Genomic DNA, 12197 nt, shown 5'->3' on the forward strand with positions numbered 1-12197 from the left:
TTCAATGACAGCTTGAGGTCTAGAATCTTTTTGGCTCCACTAAAGTGACAGTGAAGAGCTACTTACCATGGGTATCTTTCCCAGAAAAACCTAAGGGTAAGAGAGTGGGGAGGAAGGGGGAAGAAGGCTCTGAGTCCAAACAAATGAGTACACTGAGAAGGTAAGTGCTGAAGATCTGACTGAGCCAAGGATTGGAAAACTTTCACCACCATCAGTGGCTCAGGAGCACTTTGCACCAACCAAGAGAAGGTCCTAAGTATTTACCAGGCTTTGATAGCATCTAATGCTCAAGATAAACTTCAGTCCTTCAAAGTCCTGGAGAGATTAGCTCTTAAAACTCTGCCATAAATCTCAGGCAGCACAGCCTGAGATGTTACTGGAACAACAGTATCAGTATGACCAAGTGCACCCAGCAAACAAAAAAGGACATTATAACCATATATAAAATAAAGACAGGTAGAAAAAAAAAGAAATATCCAGAAGTGAAGCAGGACAAGAAAACATAAAAACAACAACAATCTACATTGAGCACAGGTCAATGAAACAGGAACTGAGTGGAGAGAAGTGTTTGGAGAGTGGGTGAGTGAGTGAGGTGGGGTGTCTTACCTCGGATCGGTGTACCTTCTGCAAAGAAAACAAAGAAAAGAAGTGAAAAGACTGTAAAACCCCAAACACCTGGACTGCCCGTGGGAAAAGGACCTGAGTCAAGGAAGACAGTTCCCAGTAGGAAACTTCCTGCTCTACCTCATCTTAAAGGGACAGATTGAAGAGGGCTCAGGGTCCTTCAGGGATGCCCTTTTTAAAGCAGTCCAATTCAACTGTCAGTTTCCAGAGCCTCCAGTGCACTTGGCTTGAAAAGTCTTTAGACTGGCTCAGTTTTGTTGCTAAGAATCCAAAGAAAGCTAAAGTTCTCAGCTAACATTACTGTTTGCTACTCCCAGAAAACATGATGAACCTGCATTTATCCTCTTCACTCCTGGGGAAAAGGGTTGGCATTATGGCCACGTTAGCCCAGACAGAGAAAGGGACATCCAGTACCTTGCAGCACATTAAGAGTTGCAGGTATGATCCCACCTTTGCTAGTAAATTCCCAGTTCCAATCTTCAGTTATTGGCACAGATGTGTGAGGAACTCAATGCATGTCCTTCTCAGGCCCTTCAGTGGCTCAGCACAGAGACTGAAGCCAGCTGCTCAGCACTGAAGAAGGCCATGCTACTGCCCAAGAGAAAGGGCTACCTCATGCAACTGCTCTAGAAGCCTCCCTAATGCCAGTGCAGGAGTGGGGTTGTATGGAGAGAGAAGAGTCCTTCTACACCTCCCTGCTGACTGCATCTCCCCTGGGTTGTTTTTATTCAAACCCCCTCCAGTTGTCTCTAGTGTTTAACCTGAGTCTTCTGCTTAGGCAGGTCTCCCAGATGAGAGGGAGTGACCCTGTGGCCAGTGGTGAAATCACTGTCTCCTCGTTTGTCCTCCTGAGGTTGGAACCATCTTCCTTTGAAAACACAGCAGGTCCTTTTGCTCACAGTGGCATTCAAATTTGTCACACAGCTTATCAAAGAAGGGGGTTTGGTTGGTTGGTTTTTACCCCAATCCTGAGAACAGGGCAGATCCCGCAATTCCAAGCATTGCCTCTTAATTAGGGAGAAGTGCCAGAGCTTCTCTGCAACGGGAACAAGGCCCGTCCTGCAGCATCTCCCAGAGAGCCTGGATAGCACGTTGTGACAAATAACAGCCTGACACTCTCTCCTCTGCCCCGTGAGGAACAGCAGCATTGTTACCTCTGCTTTACAGGTGGGGAAACTGAGGTAGAGGTGAAGCAACTCGCCCAAGGTCACAAGGAAGGCTGTGGCAGAGGCAAGGACAGGAGTAAAGCCTCCTGCTGCTGATCTTCTGCCTCAACCACCAGAAAACCCCTTCCCTCCTTCTCCTTCAGCCCTGCTCATCCTTCTTGTGCTGCGGTTCAATCCTCCATTTTCAGGATAGAAGGTAAAATACAGAGCTCCTGATTACAGTTCACCTTGAGGTTTCAAAGGAGATGAGGGAAGAGAGGCATTATAGTGTTAGGATATTAGAGTCTAGTTATACTCAGCTTCTAGTGAAGAGGTTAGGTTATTTGCCAGAGAAAAGTTAGCATCTAGTTAGGGTTAGGAACTAGCTAAGGTTAATAAAGCAGGCTGGTTAGCTATCAGGACAGAGGTTGGAGAGACAGCACTTGAAAGAGAAAGAGGTGGGGGAGCGTGTACTTGGGCAGGTCTCCTCACAGGAGATGGCAGGAAGGTTTTAAAAAGCGAGCGAGAGAGACTAAGCAGCAAAGGGTTACAGTTCAGTTCAGTGGAAATAAAAACAGCCTCTGATACATCCTTCTGTCTCAAAACTGAAGTGAAAATCTGCCATCTGTGGCACAAATCTGGAACAAGGGAAGAGGGTAGAGGAGGGGAAGAGACCCCAGCATCACCCACTGCTCTAAAGCTTCTTTGGCCTTGCCCATTTCCTGCAAAGGTTCACTCTAATTGACAGGAGAGAACTGCTGGAAGTTGGAGCTATGTAAGCACAGCTACAAGAGCAGCCCTTACTTTCCTGTGTCATTGTAGGTTATTCCCTGTTCCCTCTCAGCACCAGTGTTGCCCCTGGAAATAGGCTGTCAGCAGCTCTCAGAGACAGACTGTCCTGGAGACAGTGCTCCTGGAGAGCAAGACAAGCCAAGCAACACCACCTTGGTCCTTCCAGGGGACACAGGGGTGAGGACCAAAATGTGTTTTGCAAGATGCCCCACACCAGGGATGGAGGGGACAGAATTTGAATCAAAATGACATCAAGAAACTTGGGAGGAAAGCACAGCAGTTTGAATGGGGGCAGGGACACAGATGGTAGATTTTCACTATTGGAGTTTCACATCTAACCAGCTCCATGTTCAATACAGGGGCAGTAGGAAGGTGCTAGAGGTGGATTTGAAATAAATTAGTAATTCTGAAAAACTCTGACAGGTCCTGTAAGATTTGCTAAGGGTTGGTGGTGGTACCTGAGGTGCAACAGCTGCCTTGCTTGGTGTCCTGACACTGCACGAGAAAATGCACGAGTCCAACCACTGTCCAGGGCAGAATATGGGCATCAGCTTTGCAGAAAAACTAAGGAATAACTCCCACTGGCTGCTGACTTTCCAAATGGAAAGCTGGTTTTGAGATGTCATGTGCAAACTATTCATATTGCCTTCCACAGCCTTCCAGGGTCTGTAAATCTGCCTAATTAGGACAAATTTTGAGGCTGCATGAGCACAGATGGCCAGTCTAGTGTTCTGCAGCAGAGGCAAAAGGCAGCTTAAAGGACTTGCCTCTGGATTATAAAGGATCAAGGTGGTGCCAAGCAGAAAAGCAGCTGCAGGTGTCCCCCTCTGTCACAGAAGATGGGATCTGCTCTTCCACCATCCCTTCCTCTGACTTCCCACACAACAAGCTGCCTACGGATTCTCCAAGCCTTGAAAACAGGGAGAGGAGGAAAGTCACCATTGCCATGGTAATGACACAAAACACATCCCCACCTTCTGTCAGGCCACGTGTGAGAACATGTGTGTGCTGTGCTCCTCTCCTGAGGGCTGGAGAGAGCTTTCTCTTCTAAACAAGCAAGCAATCACCAAGGGTCTTCTGCAATTTCCAAATGCCGGATCCTGGCTGACAGCTGCAATTGCTACATCTCCACTAACAAAAGGGGACTTGGCACAGGGAGGAGATGTGACGTGAGCTCTGCAGACAGGCTCCTGGCTGCTCCAGGGACAGAGATGATCTGGGTGGGGGGAACTTTTCCTTTGCTCAACCCTTTCCCAGAGCCCCTGACCTGTGCTTTGCAGCTTCAATTTGAAAACGCTGCCCCCCCAAACTCGAAAATGCCTCGTGAAAACAAACATCTCCCTTCTGAAAATGCCAATAACCCTGTTAGATGTGAAACTCCAAGACCTGCAGGTGTGAACACAATTATCACAGTTCCAGGGTACAAGCTATTGTGTATTTGGGGAATTCCAGGACAACTGCTGCTAAGTTAAAAAAGAAAAAAAATATCTATTGAATGTTAGGAGGTTCATATTTAGCTGTTATCTCTTTATACAGACATATCAATTAGGATGATGATTATTAATTTTGTAGCCTGCAATACCCCTGCAGAAATTCAGGGCAGAGGATCCCTACTGAAGGAGTTAGTAGAAGAAATGCAGAGCATGCCTCTCAGTAAGCTGTTACAAAGGAATTAGTTGAAAGGGCAAGGGTTACAAATCTGGACATTAGCAGGTTTGGGGTTTTTTGGTTGGAGTGTTTTTTTTTTAATTGAACAAACTTACCAAAGGTCTCTGAATGTTAAAAAAAAAAGTGAAAAAAGAAAGAAAAAAATAAGTTGTTATAGCCAGTTATTTAGAAAACAGAAGACAACACACAAGACAGACAAGGTTTTAGTGTTTCTCTGATGTAAGAAGGTGGCTGCAGGCTCCTCCTGTCATCCCCCCTAGATGGCACGGCTGAGCAGAGGACACTGGCTTCTACTTTCAACGTTCTACTTTCTACTTTTCTTTCCACCACCAAGACCACCCAAACCCTTAGACAACCTGAGTCTCTAAGGCTGAGGTGTTTAAATGTATCAGGGAAGCTGGAGCCTAGGTAGAGGTTCTTCCCATTCTTCTCTGACTGGTAATTCAGCTTTTCCTTCAGCCAAAACTCCCAAGAACAACACGATTTCTAACTGCTTGGAAAATTTATCAAGAAATGGAAAGGAAAAGAAATACTGGATAGGGTAAAGCCCCTGTGGTTAATGACACCTCACCTGTTTCTCAGTTATCCTGCAGACCCAGAGCAGAAATGGGTCCCCGGGATGATGTTAATATAATGACCATGATCTTGGGGGAACACTTCCATTGCCAGTGAAACATTCAGTTTTAATACAAATGAGGGTCAAATCTGGACACACTACCCAATTTTGCAGGTGTGTGACATTTCACTGGTACCTTTTAATAAGCTAATTTGCATGTTTGTCACTAACTCATATATTGATATAAATTCAGTTCTTAACACCCTCCCTAATAAAGCAGAGTGGCTGCTATTCTGATGACTTAATAATGTCCAAGGCAGGATCTGGGTGACTGTCCTGTCCCTGCTGCTCTCTCAGCCTGTCCCTGTCCCAGCCTCCATCAGGGAGCAATTCCCAAACAAGTCTTGAGGGACAACACAGTGGCTGCTTCTATTCTAAGTCTATTAGCACAAAGGGCAGTGATGAAGTTGTGATTTAGTACCAAGGTCACTCCTCCTCCCTGCACTCCTGTTCACAGAGGGTTTGTCAAACACCCAATTGGGTGTAATTGTTAATTCCCAAGAAGCTGGGCTGGAGTCACACTGATGACCTGTGGGTGGGAGACACTGAAGCTCATTAGCAGTGTCCTGAAGCATCCAATGCCCTCATGTGTGCTAGTGCCAAACTTGTGGCAGCCAGTTTTGTTTTTTCTGGAAAGATAAATGTATTAAATGAAGTTCTGACTTGAGGAGCACTCACATCATGGGCACTCCAGCAGCCACTGCCTCACCCATCACACTCAGGTTACAAACACACACTTGAATCTGCTCTGCCTTGGTCTTAAACCAAACTCTTTTCCCCTGGCTAAAACACTAATGCAGTACAGATCACTCTAAGGCTGGTATGTTTTGCATTTCCACAGGCCATTGCATGATGGAACATGTAAGTTCTGAAAGGCCATAAAAGTAGGTGAAACAGGGGAACTCAGAATTCCTGACTGACCAGGAATCTGTGCTCCTTTCCATTCAAGTAACAGGTTTCCATCCCTGAGGACAACAGGGATGCTTCATGGTTTCACCCGTTTACTAATTCAAAGCAGGTGTAAATGAGATTAATTCTCAGCAGGTATCTTCTGATTCATCAGAAAGGCCAAGGGTTCACTCTGGGGCTAACCAATTCACTGGAATAAAAATGCAGCACTCGGGTGGCTTTAAGGAAAACACCAGATCAAACCCAGTTAAAGAGTACAAAAGCATTCTAGGAAGATGATAAATTTATTAAAAAGAATCTGCTTGTGCATTACTCACACTTCAGATCATGGTCACAGAGCATGATATAATTCTAGTTTACCTCTCATTATTTATGCTGAGTGATTTATTTTTTTTGTATTTGCATTTGCCTCAGCTATTATGATAAAACTGGGAGGTCAATCTCATCTGTGTTCATGAGATTCAACAATCCATTCCAATTCAACACAGCATTTTAAGTACCTGCTTCAAAGTTTGCTTCACTGAACAAGGATGTGTTTATGCAGGTGTGTAAAAGCTACACTGAGCTGGGGTTGTACTGAATCTTTTCAGTGGTGGCCCACAGAACTAAAATATATACATATATATATAATCTTTGTCAAACAGGGCAAGAGAAAAACCAGGTGGTTACACCCTCTGATGCTCTGAGCCAGCATGACATGACTGATTTCTTCAAGAAGTCAGCATGAATTGCCTGGCTGACTTACGAAATGTGTATTATGAGCAGAACAACCCCAGTTGTTTTATCTGAAGCCTCTGCCTTCCCTTTACCTACAACAATGTCATGCTCTTGCCAAAAAAGACTCTTGAAAATGCCCCATCTCTCTTAGCCAAAGGAATGTTCTGAGTAGCTGAAGTGACACTGGTGCTTGTTGGGTCCAACCACACAGACACCTTATCTCTAGGCTGGGTCACAGCAGTATTTGAAAAGGATTATTTACCAAAAGGTAAAACTTCCAAAGCTTGTTTCATTTTTGCAGCTATCAATGGAAGTGCTTTCTCAGAAGTAGTCAAAAATAAATACACCTGTGCCCTCCTTGCACACACTCACACACTGAACTGGCAGATTTAACAAGTATAAAAACAGCTCCTGGAATGTGAATATTAAGAGATGTCACGTTGACACACACAAAAAAAACCAACAAACATAAACAAGTGAGACAGATGGACAAGCAGATGGGGAAAGACAGAAAACTGACAAGAGCCACAGAGCTGGGGTACATCTGTTCATGGACACCCACTCCATGGCAGTGCCACTGAGCCCCGAGGGGTCACTCCAGAATGCTCCCAACTGCTCTCCAGTGGTGACTGCAGGGACTTGATGGTGGACAGATCCTGCAAGAGCTGTTCTTCAACACCAGCTTTGAGAGGCTCAATTTACACCAACAGGATCACGTAGCAACAGTAAGAGGCTGCCTGAGCTGTGGACACCAGGTGTGTGTGGCCTAAAAAGGCATGTGGCCATAGCAATTCTTTTTCCTCCTTAATCAGTTCCTGGTCTTAGGAGGAATCCCTCTACCTCCATCCAGCCCCAGTTCCTCCTGAGCCATAAAAGCTCCAGTTAACTGGGTACAGTGTCATCATGGATGGGAACAAGCTTCCCTGCTGTGATTTCCTTTATGTCAACTAGGCAGTAGGGAAGGCCAGGAGGATGGGCTGGAGGAGAAAATAGTCCAGCCACTCCCTGGGTAAGAACATGAGTCCCATAACCAAAGAAAAGCTAACGCCCCAATCCACACCAGTGGGGCCTGTGTGTATCAGCCCCCTCTTCTGCTCCAGAAACCTCCGAGCAGTCTCACAGCTCCATCTAGGTCACAATTCCTCCAGTCTCACGCACAGACCTTACCTGATCTCAGCTGTTTTATTCTCCCATTGCTGGTGCTGGGGTCGACAGGCAGGAAATCTTTAAACCAAGTGATCTCAGGGTCTGGGTTCCCACTGGCTGCACAGAGCATCGTGGCCGTTCGTGTCCGCTCCACCACCTTCAGCTGGGGCCCCATGTCGATGTTTGGGAAGCCAGGAGGTAACTGGTCCTCTGGTGGGAGAGAACAAAGGAAGAGTGGATGAACACACACCTAGGGAGCAGGACAGCTGATGGGGCTGCTCCATGGGATACATCCAAGAAAGCATCAGGCAGACCCAGCACGCTGTGCAATGCAATTTAAAACCAAGGCTGCAGGAAATGGTCCAGAGGTGGGTTGTGAAAACACATCATGCAGTAAAATTCACCAGCTTAACCACCTTGTGTGACTAGGAGATTTAGGAGATTTAACCTAAATAGAAGAAAATACTTCTTGACTCTGAGAGTAACAGAGCACTGGGACAGGCTGCCAAGTGGGGTTGTCCAAACCTGGAGATATTCCAAACCTGCCTGGACGTGTTCCTGTGGGATCTGATCTAGGGCATCCTGCTCTAGCAGGAGGTTGGATTAGATGATCTCCAGAGGTCCCTTCCAACCCTACCACTCTGGGATTCTGTGAAATACAATCTATTAAACCCTTTAGGGCACAGGAAAAGTAGTCTCGGAGTTTCTCCAGGTCTTGCACTGAATCCCTCTGTCTGGTAAGTGACTCACACTTGTTTTCACAGCAGAAGCTGTGCACACATATGGCACAGATCCCTCCCTGCAGAGCACAGTCTATGCAGTCACATTTAAAAGGAGTGGCTCCTCTTCCCCCTCCAAACCCCACAATACACAGTGCACAAGAGAAATAATGAAAGCAGAGGTCTGTCAAAGACATGGGGGAAACTAGGAGAGAAAGGAGAGGAAAAGATAATCCAGCTGGAGTTACCAGAGGGGACACACGTAACAACAATAAGCCAAGTACTGACAGACAGAGTGTGATTTCTAGATTTATTAATTCAAAGTGCTGCTGCCCTCGATGAAGAAGGATGTGGCACCAGCACCTAGAAGACAGGCTCAGCTGGACATCCTGCTTCCTGGCAATCTTGCCTTTCCTTCACTAATGAGGGTGAGGAGGGCAATCCTGACAGGTGCTGACTGATCCATGAAAACTAACACAACACCTCAGTGTTTCCCCCACTATCTTTGTCATGACCTCCTAATTCGTGGTACAGAGCTCCCTTCTGCTGGCTGGTACAGCTCAGGAACATGCCAGTTCCCCCCAGCCTCCTGAAAATCAGCCTTTGGAAAGAGGATTTGGGCACCGGGGTGAGACTTTATAGGGATTCTCTGTCTTGAGGAGCATTGAGCAATCACAGCTTGGGAATCTATGGCATTGAATCCATCCCAAAAGCAGGGGAGGGAACAGAGGGAAAACAACATAAAGGATTTTTAAAGGTGATATTTTAAAAAAGGAAACATACATCACAGTTTGCCCCCCACTGACACCAATGGGACTTCTCCCAGTGTCCCAATGAGCCATCCCAGCAGAGATGGGTGATTTGGGTAAGAGCTCTTCCACACTGCAGGGCCTGACACTCAGCTCCTAAAAATCTATGAAGATCATGAAGGCACAGTTAAAGGTCTGTGTGGTGCTCTGATAACCCAGGCCAAGAAACTCCTCCAACACCCTTATTAGCAGTGTCCAGCTACTGCAGAGAAGAAAAGGCTTTAAATGCCTCAATTGTGTGTTTAAAGATGTGCATTGTTTCTTTCCACTGCCCATTGTTGGGAGAGGTATAAAGGATCTGTTGTGACTCAGTGGTGAGTGAAATACATGAACCACACCTCTCCTCATGTATCAAAGGAATCTGACCACAAACAAAACCATGTGCCATTTCAGAACTGTCATACAGATCTTTCTGTATGGGCAGATTTAAGAGTTGCATAAAGGCACAGTCTGAGCACCTCTAAACCAGGACATTGCATTCTAAACAGAAACATAACCATCTTTAACTAGTGATTGAACCAAAACTTTTGAGTTCTCAGTCCACCAGGCCGTGCTTGCACATTGAAGCTCTGGGGAGAGGTCACAGCAGCTTTCCAGTGCCTGAAGGGGCTTCAGGAAAGCTGGGGAGGGATATTTAGAAGGGATTGTAGAGAGAGGCAAGGGGGAATGGATTAAAACTGGAGGAGGGGAGATTTAGGCTGGACATGAGGAGGGAATTCTTGAGTGTGAGGGTGGTGAGAGCCTGGAATAGGTTGCCCAGGGAAGCTGTGGCTGCCCCATCCCTGGGGGTGTTGAAGGGCAGGTTGGATGGGGCTTGGAGCAACCTGGGCTGGTGGGAGGTGTCCCTGCCCATGCAGGGGGGTTGGGACTGAATGATTTTTTAAGGTTCATTCCAACCCAAACCATTCTATGATTCTGTGATTGCAGGAGCCTCCAACAGCGTGTGCTCCTGCAGATGATGTGTGCTGCAAGCCCTCAGCCCCCTCCAAGAGACAGCTCAGGACTGAGGAGCCCTGGGAATTGCTTTGCCTGTGCTCAGCTTTCAGCCAGGCTTTTAACATCTTCTCTTCCCTTCTGCTCTTTAACCAGGCAGTGGAGTGCTGGGAAGGAGAGGTGGAGCTGCTGCTGCATTGGCTGCAGATGACATCATTATTGATTACTGCTTTTATCCACCTGCCTCAACCCCGAGCCCAAGAATTTCACAAACCAATTAATCCACAGAGAGAACAGTCCTCCTGGACACACACACAGGGTGTGCATGTGTGCGTGCACATGTGTGTGCGTTGGGGGAGGCCTGGTACAATGATCATTATTGAGTGTTTCTAATTAAACAAAAATGTTAATCTTGCAGCACAATGTGCAGAATTCCTCTGAGTTTAATTAAAACAACTGCGACTCGAGGCGTGATCAGATTTGAGGATCAGACCAGTGGAGGAAGCATCTCTGAACATCACATATTGCACTGATTTAAGTGCTCAGATTTTCTTCCTGCCAGGAAAGTGAAACTGCCTCCATCCCCAAACAACTGGATTCCCTGTGATAATGCAATTACAACCTCAACTCAATCCCCACAAGACATGCACACACATGCCCTGCCACCCTCCCCATCAATCCCCAAACACCAGCCCAAACCTGTCACCAAATAAATACATCAGGAAAGGTTTGGATTGTGAATTCTCTTTCTAAAAGCAGCCCAGGGAACTGCAAGAACAAAAGAACGAAGATGCAAGCTGAAGATGCTTCAAGAGCACATCTGGGCAGCTGCTTGCTCTTGAAAATCATGCCAGCTTACAAAGACAAACATTTTCACATGTTGCACTTGCCATTTTAATAGAGCATCCCAAACACCTCGTTCATACCTGCTCTTAGACTGAGTTGTTTAAAGCCCCCCCCAGTGAAAAGCTGGTGAATTATCTCAAGGCTACCAAACAAAGTAGGGTGAGAAAGGATGGGGGAGGAGGGATGGAGAGAGGCAGGGAGACAAGGGCAGAGCACTTCAGAGAAGCACAGAATCCCAGAATGGTGGGGTTGGAAGGGATCTCTAGAGATCATCCAGTCCAACCCCCCTGCTAAAGCAGGATCCCCTGGAGCAGATCCCACAGGAACACGTCCAGGCAGGTTTTTTAATGTCTTCAGGGATTTATAATTTATAATCACTTATAATAAACCTAAGCTCTGTGCTGAGGGGCACATCTTGAAGCCACCTGGGCACACACACCGACATACACACAGTGGGACATAGAAACAGGGGTCACAGCTACAGCACCAGGACACACGGGCACCCACTGTCTCCTTGTGGCTCTGGGAGGTGGCAGCTCTGTGTTTAGATAATTAGCTGTGCTGGAAATGAGGATGATAAAGAAAGATAAAGCTGCTGCTGCTCCTTTTCCCGCAGGGTGTGCACAGTTGTTTAATAATTTAGAGGAGGAGGGTGTGAGCATGTACAGATGCACTATCTATTGAATGCAGAGAGCCACAGTAGGAAGCTGCTGAAGTGAAGAAGAGGAGGAATTTTTCACTCTTCTCTGGGGATCTGTGGCCCAGCACAGACACTGGCTGGCCTCTAAGCACTCAACTATCCTCACTTCAAGGTGGAAGGATCAAGAACACAGAGATGAAGGAGCTTGAGCAGCACTGGTTTTAAGCAGAATCAGGATCAAAATCCAGCACTCCGGAAACTTAACCCTGTTCTCATTATGCTTATGAACTCTTCCAGCTGCCCCCTCCCCAGCAGGCCTCCTGGCATCGTGAACCTTGTGAAATGACATCAACACATTATTTCTAACAATGTGTATGTATCTGTGTCTTAGTTAACTGTTACTTCACAGCCAAGGACAATTTTATACATGCCAGGAGTCTCAGTAACATGCTGTGCCTGTTGATTGCATTTATTTTGACCTGAAAGTTTTGCTATGAAAATAGTAAATATCCTAACAATGTTATTAAAAATGTGCAGGACAATAAATACACACTTAGATACGTGTGTTGGAGCCTGGCACAGTGCAGGTACTACACTGCCTTCCCTACGCTAACATAACCCTGTGTAACCTCC

At 46.4% G+C, this 12197-nt stretch overlaps 1 protein-coding gene across 1 annotated transcript in view; it reads right to left on the reverse strand.

Moving 5' to 3' along the window:
- PTPRS (protein tyrosine phosphatase, receptor type, S) overlaps positions 1–12197 on the reverse strand; it is a 99222-nt gene that overhangs the window by 61940 nt on the left and 25085 nt on the right. The window contains exon 4 of the mRNA XM_010002487.1: positions 7639–7827. Coding sequence (XP_010000789.1) covers positions 7639–7827 — 189 coding nt within the window. The remainder of the gene's footprint in view (positions 1–7638; positions 7828–12197) is intronic.

This window comes from Chaetura pelagica, unplaced genomic scaffold (assembly GCF_000747805.2).
Source record: "Chaetura pelagica isolate M959 unplaced genomic scaffold, ChaPel_1.0 scaffold1081, whole genome shotgun sequence".
Lineage (NCBI taxonomy): Eukaryota > Metazoa > Chordata > Aves > Apodiformes > Apodidae > Chaetura > Chaetura pelagica.